General features: G+C 57.2%; 1 protein-coding gene across 1 annotated transcript; it reads right to left on the bottom strand.

Annotated features, from left to right (window-relative positions):
* Positions 1 to 939: 939 nt before the first annotated feature.
* NT5M (5',3'-nucleotidase, mitochondrial) lies at positions 940 to 13,084 on the bottom strand. The gene is made up of 5 exons (XM_069483214.1): positions 12,809 to 13,084; positions 9,661 to 9,761; positions 5,836 to 5,896; positions 3,041 to 3,155; positions 940 to 1,688 (listed from the first exon to the last, which is right to left on the bottom strand). Exons 1-5 carry the CDS (start codon positions 13,082 to 13,084, stop codon positions 1,546 to 1,548), a joined length of 696 nt encoding a protein of 231 aa, XP_069339315.1. The 3' UTR covers positions 940 to 1,545.
* Positions 13,085 to 14,325: the final 1,241 nt, after the last annotated feature.

The raw sequence follows: 14,325 nt of genomic DNA, 5'->3' as shown, positions 1-14,325 counted from the left end.
GACCTTGCACCAACTGACCACCACTTCTTCTGGGCTTTGGACCACTTCTTGCAAGGAAAATATTCAATTCTCAACAACCTGTGGAAAACACCTTTCGAGATTTCATCACCATGTACTCTCCAGGCTTCTTTGCTGCTGGCAGCTTTTGTGCTGGTAGCATAAAGCTACCGTTGAGAGGGCAAAACTGTGTCACTAGTTTAGGCACATACTTTGATTAATTGTACTGCTTCTTGTTTGAGATATAATAAACTTTTGATTTAAAAACAGACATTTCATATTTAATGACCTAATACTAAAGCGATTTGTTCTGTGAAGTTTGGATTTGGTTGAGGGGCCGCACTTGGGGATCTGGAGGGCCACATGTGGCCTTGAGGCCACAGGTTTCCCATCCCCGGTTGGGTAACCCATGTTCCCTTCCTAGAGCAGTGATGGGGGAAGTAGCCAGAACATGGGGAAGGTCTCAAGGATAAGAAAGTGGCCCCCGAAATCCCCCCAGAGGGCAGCAAAGAGGTGGTTGATTCAAGCTGTCACTTCCAAGTGGGTCAAAAGGAAAAACAGCTGAGGCCCTAACATCAGCCATCCCCCCAGGGTTCCTGGGATCTTACAGGGACTTGGCCTTGGTAGATGAGCAGAGGATGGGGACCCCACTCCAGGGCACTGGGGCAGGCGTGGGATGAGGCACTTGACAGGGTGGCCGAGGGCCAGGGGCCAAGCTTCCACACCAGCCAGAGTGGGCGACCCAGGCACCATCAGGACCCTGGCCTGAGAGGCACGAGGTGAAGCTGTACCGCCCCCAGCCCCTGCCACTACTGCAGTGGGACCACCCAGACACTTACAGGACTGTAGTGGGTTCCCCAGGGGCCAGACGCCAGAGGATCTCAGGACAGGCCACAGCCTCAGGCTACACGTGAACAGCATTTATTTTTCATGCATTCAACAAACGTTCAAGCCTGCGGGTCTCTGTGAGCAGGGCCCTGGGGACAAAGGTGCGAGGAACCTCTGAGCTGGTTGAAGGCAGGGCCAGTGTTATCCCCTGGCACAGAGCCTGTTGAGTGTTTGCTGAATACATGACAGGCCATCTGGGGAGATCAGACTGGGCAGGCGGTGGAACGAGGGGTGCCGTGGTTGAGACTGTGAGGGGCTCGTGCCCACCGGAAGCACCTCAGTCACCGTGTTCCTGGCACTCCTTGCTGACAGGCTGCAGACCCTGGGAAGTGGGTGCCCCCAATGCCTCGGGGAACTTACCTAGGGAGTGGAGACGGAACAGTGGCCGCTGGGCCCCTGGCAGCTTGGGGCCCGCTGCCTGAGGTCAGCTCAAACTGCCTGGGAGCACATGTCTGTGTCTAAGGGCCCATAGGGCCCAACTCTGCCCTGAGATCAGGTTAAGGCCTGGCAGGGCTGGGAAAGGGAGGGGACATGCAGCAGGAGGTCATCTTGCCCCCAGTGTCCGGGAGGGACCCCCGACCCCAGAGCACTGGTTCCGCAGGCCCGAGCTGGAAGCCCTGAGACCAGGGCCCTGCGGAGAAGCCTGAGGCACGGTGCAGCTCAGCCGGGCCGCTTGCTGTCCAGCAGGGCCCTCCAGTCGTCCGCCCACGAGTGCAGCCTGCGGCTGGGAGGCTGCAGCTGCAAGTGCTGGTTGTGGCAGGAGGTGAACAGGACGTGCTCCCAGCTGGGGTTTGGCTCGGCCCCTGTGGGTGGGAAAGTGGCACTTCAGTCCCATGGCTGGGGGCCCCAGAGCTCGGCCACCTAGGACCAGCTGGGTGTCCCCAGGCAGGCAGCCTGCCTCACCGAGACTGTTTCGTCCTCTGTACAGTGGTGACTGCACTTGTACCTGCCCCACGTGAAGGGCTCAGCACAGCAGAGTCAAGCGCTCAGTGGACAGTTTCCTGCCGCCACTGCGGGGGAAGTGAGGCGAGACAGCACGGCAGCCCTCACACTCACCTCGCTGTGCTCACCCTGCCCGCCCCTCTCTGCCACCGCACCGTCCTGCTGGCTCGGGTCAGGGGGTGGGGAGGGGAAGGGCCAGGCTGCCCTGCTCTGCAGCTCACCGGTTGGTGGCCACAGGCCCCGGGGCCTCCCCACGCATCACTCCCCGTGTCCACACCAGGGCTGCTGGTGGGACACTGCCCCTCCAGGGGGAGCCCCTCCCCCGGCCCCGCGTGCTGGAGATGGAAGGCCAGCAGGCATCCAGGCCCTAAGGGTCACTGGCAACTGCTGCCCTGACTCTCCCTGGGGGACCACACGGTTTAGGAGGGGCTGGGGGGACACCTGTGGATCCCACCCTCTGGACATGGTGACTGAATTAGAGACAGGCACGTTTCCCAAGCCAGTTCCAAAACCATTAGGGAAGAAATGTTCTGTATTTTCCCACTGGGGTGTCTAAAAGAACAGGTTGTAACCCGGAAACTACTGTGGCTACTAGGAGGCGGCAGCCCGCCCAAGGAGGCCGGCAAACAGGGCAGAGCAGGGCCAGGAGGCAAAGAAACCGAATGTCGAGTGACGCTGCTGGGACCCTGGATTCGGCCACGCCAAAGCCCTAGTGAACCAGCACATCTCCCCTCTCCTTTCCAGGCCACGCTGGGTTGAGTGGTCTGTTTGTTCTGGGATCACGGGGTAAGCAAAAGGACAATCATGGCTCCCACACCAGCTTCAACCAGAGAAACTGCCCTGCTCTCCTCTCATAGATTGGGCCAGTCCAAACTGCTTTCGTGAAAAGCAAGGCTTTGCAGCATTTGGAATAAACATTTGGAAACCGGAGTCCAGCCCCCATGGTACATGAGGAAGGCAAGGCTCCTGCGGTGTGGAGCGACGCACCTAAGGCCGCCGAGGGGCCGCCCTGCAGCTGGGCCCCCGCTCCTCCCGACTCCCAGGAGTGCCGAGGGAACCTTGTCCTCCCAGCGGGGAAGAGGCTCACTGCCTGGCAAACACCTGGGGACTCAGTGGGGCGGGCAGGAGGCAGCTGGGAGGTGACCGCTCAGGAAAAGGGGGTGTAAGCCTTGGGCCCCCTCCACGCGCCCCTCCCCTGCCACAGACCACTTGCCTGTGATGTCCGGCCGGTCGTCTATGAGAAGGTCAGCGGAGACCACGGTCTTGTCTCTGGTCAGCACAATCTGCTCCAGAAAGTCCGGGCCAAAGTGCTTCTCCACCCAGGCGTACTGGAGGTGAACAGGGGGCAGAGGGTGAGAAGAAAGTGACATCGGACCTGGGAGCAGACCAAGAGCTGGGGAACAGCCAGGCATTCCCCGGGAAGGGGCCAGCCTAGAACCTCGGCTAACAGCCGACACTGAGGCTCGGCCCCAGCAGGTCTGGCCGGGAGGGGACTTGCCAGCCAGGAAGCTGATGCTCGGTGTGACTGGTCCACGTCTAGAAAGCAGCAGAGTCATGACTCAAACCCAGCACTGACACCCACGCGCCTGATACGGCACAGCACGACCTCAGAGCAGAGGAGAGAGCGTCAGCCACTGAAACCCCTGCCCCGTTTGGCAATGCTTTGTTAGGCACTAGACAAAGAAAGCAGTCCTTGCCCTCAGGAAGCTCACAGCCCAGAGGAGAGAGCTATTAAAGTTAAAGGGGCATTTAAACCATCCATTACATAAATTCTGAGGACAGGGCTTCCAAGAAGACTCTGGGGGCTGGGAGAAGCCACATGTGAGCCAAGGCTTCTCTGGAAGCAGCGAGCAAGCTGCACGGGGCGCACTGTAGGCAGGGGACGCTCTGGGTGCTGCAGGGTGTGTCCTGGCAGACAGAAGGCAGGGGAGCTGCAGCGCACGGTGGCTCTGTCGCTCGGGGCAGGAATCAGACTGGGGCCTGGCGAGCCACGGGCACCCTCTGGCCACTGGTGGGCTTTCAACATCCTTTCCCCTTCCTCAGCTCCCGGGGGAGTCACCTGCTTCCTACAGGGCGTGTGCCCTGGCCACTGTCGCCACCCCAGTGCAGCCCCGGCCCAGGCACTCAGTGAGCCCGGCCCTGCCCAGCACAAGCTCAGTCTCTAGCCCTTCCAATACCCTTCTAGACTTCTGCCATTTGCAATCAAACACCTTAACTCACAGACCCTGTTACAGCTATGGATTCTAACCAGCAGGGGAGGGGCAGGATGGGATGTGCTTTGTTCCAAAGCTCCTCTGGTTCCTGCATGGAGAACAAACAGAAGCTCCCCAGGCCGGGAAGGGAGCTCAGCATGTCTGCTGCCTTCCTGCTGTACCCCCAAGCAGGTCCCTGTCCTCTCTGCCCCATTACCCCTGTGTGAGACGAGGGATGGGACACAGTGCAGCGGTGTGGCTTTCTTCTGGTGGGAGGGCGGAGCGCTGAGCCTCCCCGCAGCCCTGTGAAGTCGGTGCTCCGGGAGACTCACTGCACAGAGGGGGATGGACCCCCCACCATGCTGCACACGGCCCTGCACGACATGCCACCAGGCAGGAGCGCAGAGAGCAGGCTGGGTCTGCAGAGCGGGCTGGCCCGGCCCTGCCGAGGTCCCAGCTTCGCCTCTCTCTGGGCACTAACTCCCTCGCCACGCCCACTACGATGGCCTTCTCTCTGTGGCGTGGAGCCGGGAGCTGTGAGCGTCAAGCTCCAAGGGCAGCCCTGGGCTGGGGCCACGCAGTGGGATGGCCGGCACAGAGGGGATATTTGAATGCATGGGAACAGATGGATGAGAGCCATCTCGCCGCGCCTGTGAGTGCCAGACAACCACCCTGACCACCAGCGAAACTGTGGCTGAAACAGGTACTCCAGCCCCACGGCTCACAAACTAGAGGGTACATCAGAGTCACCTGCTGGGCTTGACAAGCCATCATTGCTACTGCCAGGGCTTCTCATTCAGAGGTCGGGATGGGGCCAAAAGATGCTGACTTCCAGCAAGTCTCCAGGGGGTGCCAACCCTGTGGGTCCGGGGAGCTTGCTTTGGGATCACTGCTCTGCCAGGAATAGTGGGCTTGCCCTGCACTCCCAACTCCTTACTTGCTAACTCTGGGGGAGACGCTTCCCCTCCTAGTTTAACTGAACGCGTGGTCCTTGGGTGTTAAATGGGGTCAGGGTAACTGCTGGATGAGAGGGTGTAGTGAGGACTCAATGACATGGTGGCACTAAGCGCCCACATGTTCCAGGGTAACTGTTCACTGAGCGTGGGCTCCCTTCCCACTGACACACGCAGAAGGCACGTAATGTTGACTGAGTGTGTAAACTTAGTTTCTAATATGAGGTCAGAAGGAGGAAAGGTCATGAGAAGACACTTCAAAGAACTCGGCCTGAAGGTCTGAAGCCCCCAAACAAGGGAGGCTGTGGCACAAAACTCCACCCCTCTGGGCCTGGGGAGAGCTCCTGGGATGTCCCCAGCGGACGCCCTAATGCCCCTCTGGCAAGAGTGCCCTCCTCCGGGGCAACAGACCTTTCCTCTGGGTGGTTTGGCAACCGCAGGTTCCCAGTTTCCAGAGAAGTTTCAATTTTGTGTAATTCTAATTCTTTTCAATAAAGACGATAAAGTGAGTGTATAGCAAAATGAACTTTAGCTGTCTCTCCTTTCTAAAACTTTCCATGGAAATAAGCCCACGTGCCTGCAGCCCCTCACCAGTCCATCCTCACCCGGCATCCTTCACAAGCCTGCTGGGGGCCAGGCTAGTGGGGGGGATGGGTGCCCCCGAGAGAATCCACCTTGTAACCAGGCCCCATCCGGCACTTGGGAACCCCAGGCTGGAGCTGCAGGGGGGCCCGAGGGAGCAGGAGCGGCCGGCAGAGGTGAGGGGCACCTGGACGGTCTGCGCCCTTCCCCCAGGCATGCAGAGCCCAGCACCCCAGCTGCGGTGCCTGGGGTAAGGCCCGGCCAGCAAGATGCAGCCCTACCTTCTCATAGGGACAGTACCGGAACATCTTGATGGGGCTTGTGCAGATGAAGACGTCAGTGCTGCCGACAAGAGAAAGGAGAGTGAGCCTGTGAGCCCGCCCGGCCTTCGGCCTTCGCCACCACAGGACTTTGCCACCCACGTTGTGGCCTTGGCCACCAGCCTTGCCTTCATGGGGCTGGGCCCTCTCGGAGCGTGAACCCTTCACCTGGATGGGAAACCCACTGCCTTGTGTTATCTCCACACCAGAGATGTCAACCTTGCAGTTCTGTCCTATCTGATGGCCCTGGGCACCCACGTGGACATCTGACTTACAGCATCTTGACCAGGGCCTCATGCAATGCCAAGTAGTAAGTAAAGAAACCTATGAGGAAGAGAATTCCGGTGACACGTGCAAGCTCTGGCCGTGGAGAGCACCGAGGGGTGAGCCCGCTCCACGCTGGGCTGCGTCCTCCAGCACTGGAGTCCCTGGAGACAGGCCTGGGCTCTGCGTGAGGAACACCAAGGCCCCACAGGCTGCAGTGATGTGGGAACTGACCCAAAGGGCCTCCCAGGTGCCCAGGTGTCACGGTGCTGGTTCCCCCCACACCCAAAGGGCCCCAGCCCCTCACCCATGGGGGTCTGGTCCCAGACTTCCTCAGGAAGCCAGGCTTTGCCTCTGGAACCCGCACCTGCTGGTTCAGCTCACTGAGCCTGTGAAGACTACATCCCTAACTTTTTCTCTGTGAGGGTCCTAGGCGAGACTGCCAGGTCTCTGGGACATATGTGTGCCTCTGCACTCCTTCTGCCAACCATGCCACCCCTTGCACCTGCTGCTCCTGCCCTAAATACTCACCTCTCCCGTGTCCTGGCCCCCCGACCCCACGGGAACCGGCTTCACACAAGGGTCTGGTCTGCCTCCCAGCTGGTCTCCAGTGAGAGCTGTTTCTTTCCCACCCCTCACAAACTTCAGAGATGGAAGGGGAGGAAGGCATCTTCCTTCTCCATCGCTCCTTCCCAGTCCAGATTCTGCTGATGCTCACGCTATGTGGCACAACCCTCCACCCTTCCTGGCAGCTGTCGTCTACCCCTCACACCCCACTTGCTGGCCCGCAGTGGCCCCTCCACCCGTCACCCTGTGACGGTCCACACACACTGCACACCTGCAGACCCAACGCCTCGCCTCCTCACCTCCAAATTCCTCTCCACACCCTGTCACCAACGGCTCTCCCACTGTCACCCCTGGAGCTTGGAATCACTTCGCCGGGCTTTGCCTCTCTGGCCAATGTCTTCTCGCATCATGTGCTCAATTCTCCCACCTCACCGGGACAGACGCCCGCCGAGGCCCCTGTCTTTGCATCACCTCTCACCCCAGCTCCACGGCCCCCTTCGCCCAGCCGGGGTTCAGTGGCCCATCACCATGATCACTCCGCCTGCGCTTCTCCTCCTCCGTGGGGTCTGCTTGGCCAGGCTCCCGAAAGAGCCCGACTAGCCAACTTCTCCCACCTGCCCCGAGCAACTGAACGCTGCTGGAGAAAAGAAAATTCCCATCATCAGATGGACCCGATTCCCCTTCAGTTCCTGACACAAAGCCAGGGCCTGCCTGGGGGCCTCCTCCAGCCCTTGTGGGCGCTCCTGCAAGGTTCCCAGTGCAGCCATTTCCTCGACCTTCTGGATGAGACTCCTCCCTGTGCTCCTCGCCCCCATCTGGAGGCCTGCCTGTGTCTGGGCTCATCTCTTCTCCTTCCCACAGCACAGGAGGAAGCAGCCTCCTCCCCCTCCGCCGGCCCTCTACCTGCGCCTGCATTCTGGCTCTCTGACCTCCATGGGCCTTTGCCCTGCAACACCCCTCCTTCTCATCCACACGCGTGCTAGCACCCGGCATCTTAAACATGTATAAGTACACACCTTGACACCCACCCCCTGCAGCATAGCCTGTCCAATAAGCTGCCTCCACCTGCCGACCCCACGTTCCCACCTCCTGTGCCTGCTTCACCCACTCCAGCCCACGCCCCATCCCCTTCACTCCGCAGAAGTCGCTCGCTGTCAGCAAGGACCTGCATATCCCTGTGTCCGGCCCCGGGCACTCAGCCCCGCCGGCCCTGTGCCGACTTCTGGCCTGCGCCTCACTGGCCACTCAGCCCGGCCTCCCCGTGGTCTGCTCCTCTCTGATAGTTGGCTCTAGGCCCCAGGGCACTCCACCTGCACCCCCGCTGGGGGCTATCACCCAGGCTCGTGGCCGCAAGCACCATGGCCGTGCTGATGCGTCCCAGTCTAACAGCCTATTCTTGTGTGTGGAGTGCCTACTTCACCCAGACACACGGCACCCACTTAGCTCCTGGCAGACCCCTCACTTGGTCCAGACTTTGCACACTGACTGACCACAGGAATCTTCTACCAAGTTAAGAGCAAACATGGAGGGAAAGGACCATCAGGTATGGTCTACACTTGCATTCCCCAAACTGGAATGCCTGCAAAAGTGTTAATAGGGAAGCTGTGGAGAAAAGTTCCCAGCTAGAATACTGTTGAAGAAAGCCGCATTCTCTACTATCCTAACGAGGTGTCACGATGCACGTGAGCAATTAAAAGCTCTGAGAAGTTCTACAGTAAAGGAGCCTACTTAATTCAGTGCCTCTCATACTGTTTTGCCTCAAGACTGCTTTTCCTGAGGCATGCCTATTAAATCCCACAGAATAGCAATAGCAGCAGCTAGCGTTCAATGAGCACTTATACGCACCAGGCACTATACTGAGGATTGTCTCGTTATCTTCATTTTACAGATGAAGAAATGAGACCCAGGAAGTTTAATAACTTGCTCAGCATCTGGGAGTGAGATTCTGGAGGAGCAGGACGTGAGCCTGGGCATCAACCTGCAGGGCCTCGCTGTGCCACGCGGCTCCCCAGACCCCAGCAGTGTGACTCCAGGCCAGGGCACGCTGCCCCGGGCCGTGAGTAGAGTTTTGAAAAGCGTAAGTGCTAATGCTGTACACACATGCTTTGCCTCTCTAGGTGCTTGCTACAGACCCCCTATAAATCAAGTTCACATCACAAACCAGAATAAAATATTAATACACTACTCTGCAGGATCTGGACTCAGGTCCAAAGATAAATTACTGACCAAACAAAGTCTACAATTCAACTCAAACTCTAAGCATTTTGTGTGTCTCTGATGCCTATTTATCATATTATAACTTTGAAAATAGACAATTTTTGGAGGCATTTATATGGCACAATGAAGGCCAAAACATATCTTATGTATGTCATTCAGGTTGATAAATTCAAACAAAATTGTGGCCAATAAAAGTTATCCAAGTCTAGAAATAAACCCTTACAGTGGGGGCTTCAGCCCACTGAACTACTCATTTTACCAGAACAAAACAGAACTATTTCAAGCAATACTGCTCCTCCTTCCTTAACCACCCTTGCTAAGTGAGACTTCCCACTAAACCTCCTTTCCTTTGGCTCTTAGCAAAATCTGTGATTATTGTCACTTGGCGATTCTTTGTTGAATGTCTGCTCTCACTAGACTGGACGCCCCATGAGGGCAAGGGCCACGCTCTGCTCATCTCCAAATTGTTGGTGCCAGCAGCATCTAACACAGTGAGTCCTTAGGTACTTGCTGACTAAATGAGGTTTCAACACCCAGTGAACCAGATCAAATTAAATTCACTATTTTCTCAAGTCTGTGTAAACCAAGTCTGTTTTACATGGCCCTGTGCAGGGCTGAGGTGAGGGAAGGGAGAGGGCAGGGGGAGGCAGCAGAAGGCAAGAGAAGGGAGGATGGCAGGAGGAAGGTACAGTTGGGGTTTGGGGGTCCCAACAGATGGGGCTGGGAAGATAGACTTACTTTTGTAGGTTGGCCATCTGTTTCACAGCTTCTACGGCCCCTGGCAGAGGCTCAAGTTCGAAAAAGAAATTCTTTGACTCCCAAATGCTGATGGCCTTCTCCTGAGAAGTGGAGAAAAGCAAGTTACTCCCAAGGCCCTCAGCACCTCACTGCCCCCACCTCAGGAAGACATCAAGGTTGAGAAGCAGGGGTTTCCACATTCCCCTCGCCCCCCAAACACACCCAGGGACATATTTCCTGGGGGCAAGTAGGCACACAGAGTTTGTGTGTGCTTCGGGGCCCTTTCCAGAAAGGATCTGACTTCCGTCGGGATCCAGCAGAGACCCACGAAGGTGTCAGAGCCACGGATTCCTGCACCCACTGGAGCTCTCTGGGACCTGAGGCCACTCATCCAGAGCCACGTGCTTGCTATGCTTGATTCTAATGGCCAGAGTATCACGGAGGCTGAGGCTGGCCAGGTCTTGCTGTGGCAGTAGAGGTGTGACACTTGAGAGCTGGAGGAACTCAGAGAGTCTTACGGGCACTGCTGTGCCACAGGGAACAGGAGGAGCGGGCAGGAGGGAGGCAAGGTGGAAGGGCGATCTGGGGAGCTCCAGGCTGCTCCCCACATCAACCAGAACAACTCTGCTTTTATCTGCTTTATGTGTTGTGGTGCCAGTGAGTACATTTTTTAAAAAAAGGATTCCACTGCTATTAGGGTTAGAAAGCAAAAATCCACACCCTCATTTTACATATGAGGAAACTGGGGCTCAGAATGGGGAAATGATATCACACAGCCAAAGAGTGGCTGAGCTGGGAGGAGGACCCCGTCACCCAACTCCCAGGCTATCGCCTTTCTACCTTATGTCACTGGGCCAGGCAAGGGAAAAGTGACATGGGAAGGGAGACACATCTCAGCCTCTGAGAAGTAAGAACCTGAATCCCACATGTGTGGTGCAGGAATACCTCTGCCAGGTCAGAAGTAGTACCTTCCAGAACAACACCCGTCACACATATGGCCGGAGGGTAAGCTGAGATCATACCAGCAGGGCTCTCGTGAACGATGAGCGGCTGAGCAAATGCGTGCTTATTACTGATACATTTGATCTTCGCAACTCAATTCATAGAGAAGGAAGATTTTTTTCAAGGCCACTTCAAGGTGACACTGTCAAAACTTGAACTCAAGGATTCTGACTCATATATAGAGACAGTGTGGAGGGGTGGAGCCAGAAGGTCCTGGCCCTTGCCACAAGGCCCTGTGTTGACCACCTTGCCATCAATAAGTCTCTCTCCCTGTCTATAAAATAGAGCTAGGAGTCCACCCCTTCCTTCCAGAGCTATTGTGAGGATATAACAGATACACAGCATCGAGCACCATGTAGGTAATGGCAGCTTCTCAGCAGCCCTTCCTTCCCTGACACTAACTTGCTGTGAAACCCTGGTCAAGGCACTTGCCCTCTCTGGGCTCAGTTCATCTATCCTAACAGTTTAAGATTTTAAGTGAGCTTTTTCACCTCTGCCCTGATTACCTCCCAGAGTACTGTGAAGATCAAAGGGAATGCAGATAGAGCAGAATGTTGGGCAGTGGATATGCCACCTACGTAAGCTGGGTTGTTTTGTTTTAACCACAGACACCGGGCCAGCTTGGCCAAGGGGAGCCCCAGGGATGTCCTGCAGGGAGCTGGGCCTCGGGAAGGGAAGCAGAAGTAGAGGAAATCAACAGATCGCTCCTAGAGCACCCTCCTCACTGCTCCATGAGCTCTGTTCCTTTGCCTTCTCCTCGGAAACTGGTAACTCTGTGTGCACAGAATCTGCACACAGAGTTACCACTGTACTTTTCAGCGTTGGGGATGGGCTTAGTTTCATCACACTAATACACTCTTGGGAGGAAATAAGGTGCCCGGTCTTCCAGTGCTGTGCACTGCCTACAAATGAACACACACAGTGTGATGCAGTCTATTGCTGAGGCTGCAGAAATTACTAGGGCATTTTCTCCAGTTTAAAGTGTGTCTTTGGGTATCAGCTCTGGGCATACTGAGCTCTGTGCAAGTCACCTTCTGAAGTGCCTGGTGTTGATGAAAACAAATGGCACTTGGCTTCCCTTTTTAACACCTGTCCCTCAACAAACCACATTATTGGTAAGGTGCCCTTTGCAGTCAGAAGAAAGATGACTTGTTAGAAACAGGAGGACAGAGAAGAGGACTTTGGGGTGGGGGAAGCTAAATGAGCTTGGGAGGCAGACAAACTTGGGCAGACAAACCTATTAGCATGGAACTTGGGGCAAGTTTCCTCATCTGCACGATGGAGATAATCACGTCTGGTCACAGAACAGTGGATGCAGAGAACTTGTGGTTACAAAACGGGCTCTAACATCTTCCTCATCCTCACCATCAAATCCTCTGGCAGTGACCCTAAGTGACCAATCAAGGGAGCCAGAAACACCCAGTCTCTTTAAGTCTGAGCATGATGAAAATCCCCTACTCCTTTCACAAAATTGTTTAAATTTACAAGCCAAGCTGTCTGGAATGTCCCTCCCTGGATATTTCCCCTCTATCCCTCAGGGAGTCAGAGGACACAGCACAGCAGGACTCAGGGTAGGAGTGAGCTCAGGAGTTCAGCAGGGCCAGCGTTGCAAGGGGACAAACCAAGAAGTGGACAAACCACTGACTCATTGTGTGATGCCCAGAAAGTCACTCAACAGCTCTGGCCCTCAAATACCACTAGAAGCTATGCTTTCATGGAAAAGCACAAAATAACTGGTAAAGGCACCCACCAAATTCATGGGGAGGAAGAAATGGGAATGTGACTGCGGGAGGGGTGAAAGAGGACTTAACTTGTAACGTTTACTTTATATTTTTAAAAATTTAACGAATGACTTGGAGCCAAATATACCAAAAATTTAAAATTCAGCCGAAGATGGAGAGTTAGGCATATTAGGCTTTGTACTCCCTGCATTTTCAGAGGCCCTCGACGGCAGCCAACAGATCCTGAGCGCAGGACTCGCCCTCCCAGTGCGCTGTTGCCACCCCGAGGCGAGGGCAGTGACCCGCCCAAGGTCACCTGGCGCCCGGGCTCCGCAGCCCCTGCAGAGGATGCTCAGGCCCAGGGCTGGGACGGCGGCCTCGTTTCCCGCCCGCGTGGGCGCGGGGCCGGGGCGGGGGATGCTCACGCTCAGCCCGGGCCGCAGGCGGCCGTACTGCTCCGACACCCAGAAGCCGCGCCGGTCCTCCAGCGCGATGAAGGGCTGGTCGGGGAAGCGCGCGCGGAACTTCTTGAGGAAGCCGCCCTCGAAGTCGGCCAGCACGCCGTCCATGTCCACCAGCACCCGCAGGGCGCGGCCGCCCGCCCCGCCCGGCCGCCCCGGCCCGCGCGACGCCCAGCGCCGCCCCGCGGGAACCGCCGCGCCGCGGGCCCGCCGCGCACACCAGCCGCCCAGCCGGATCATGGCCCCTGGCGGTCGCCCGGCGTGGGCGTGGGGACCCGGGCCGCGCCGCCCTGCCTGGGCCGGCCGCGAGACATGACCGCTACGGAGGGGCAGCCCCGCAGGCTGGGGCGCGGGGGGCGCGGGGGGCGCGGGGGGCGCGGGGGGCGCGGGGGGCGCGGGGGGCGCGGGGGGCGCGGGGGGCGCGGGGCGCGGGCGCGCAGGCTCCGGCCCCAGAGCGAGGCCGCGGCGCGCGCCCCAGCCGGCAGCCCGGCCCAGTCGCCCTTAAAGGGACACGCGCCCGGAGGAGGCGGGGCCCGGGGGGCGTGGCTTCGAGGACCAACCGGGATGCTGGATGTCGCTGGGACGTCCTGGGCTCTCCACTCGCATCTTCTCACTGGCCCCTGAGCCCGGGCTCCCTCGGGAGCAGGCCTGTGTCATTAGACATTTCTTGAGCATTTACTGTGTGGAGCTGGGAACAAAATAGGCAACGGTCCAGCCATCCTGGAACTTACCGTTTAGAAGGGGAGACAGACAATAGGATGCAGGAACCAAAACAGGGTGATGTGCACTCTGAAAGCCTCTGTGCGCTACAGCGAGCGTCTGGGGAGAGATTGACAGTAGGGCAAATGTCATGCGAACATCACACAGCTTTAGTAAAAGCAGTGATTTTCAAGTAAACATATAAATAAATATTATGTACCCCTGTATAGTTTGCTTTTTTTCCTTTGCAAAAAGCAAAAACCTGAAAACAGAGCACGGTGATGGGATGGTGGTGAGGTGGAGGGAGTGACAGAGTGACAGGGTGGCAGGGGTGGGCAGGGAAGGCCCCTCCCGGGAGGCGATGCTGGAGCAGAGATGGGGTGACGTGAAAGAGCAGGCGAGGACCAGCGTTGAGGTCAGCAGGGGCAGCAGGCTGGAAGGCCTGGGGGCGCGGTGGGCTCAGGAGGGGGAGAAGGCCAAGGAGAGCATAATTTTCATTCATTTATTTATCTGGCAAATTTCGGTGTCCCCTGTGTGCTAGGTGCTGGGTAGGAAGTGGCGATCAAAGTCCCCATTCTCATGGAACTGGCACTTTTGGATCTTTCCAAAAATGTGGGAAGGAAAGCTAAGGTGGCCCAGACTGACGTCAGAGGGATGGTCAGGGGTCGGCAGGCAAGCAGTGTGGCACAGCTGGGAAGTATGGGCCGTGGGCTCACATGGACCCATACCCCAACCCAGGCACAGCCTCAGCCTCTTGAGCAGCTAGAGTTACAGGCATGAGC

The sequence above is a fragment of the Eulemur rufifrons genome, chromosome 9, assembly GCF_041146395.1.
Source record: "Eulemur rufifrons isolate Redbay chromosome 9, OSU_ERuf_1, whole genome shotgun sequence".
Lineage (NCBI taxonomy): Eukaryota > Metazoa > Chordata > Mammalia > Primates > Lemuridae > Eulemur > Eulemur rufifrons.
Note: the sequence above shows the minus strand (reverse complement) of the source record. Positions and strands in the feature narration are given on the sequence as shown.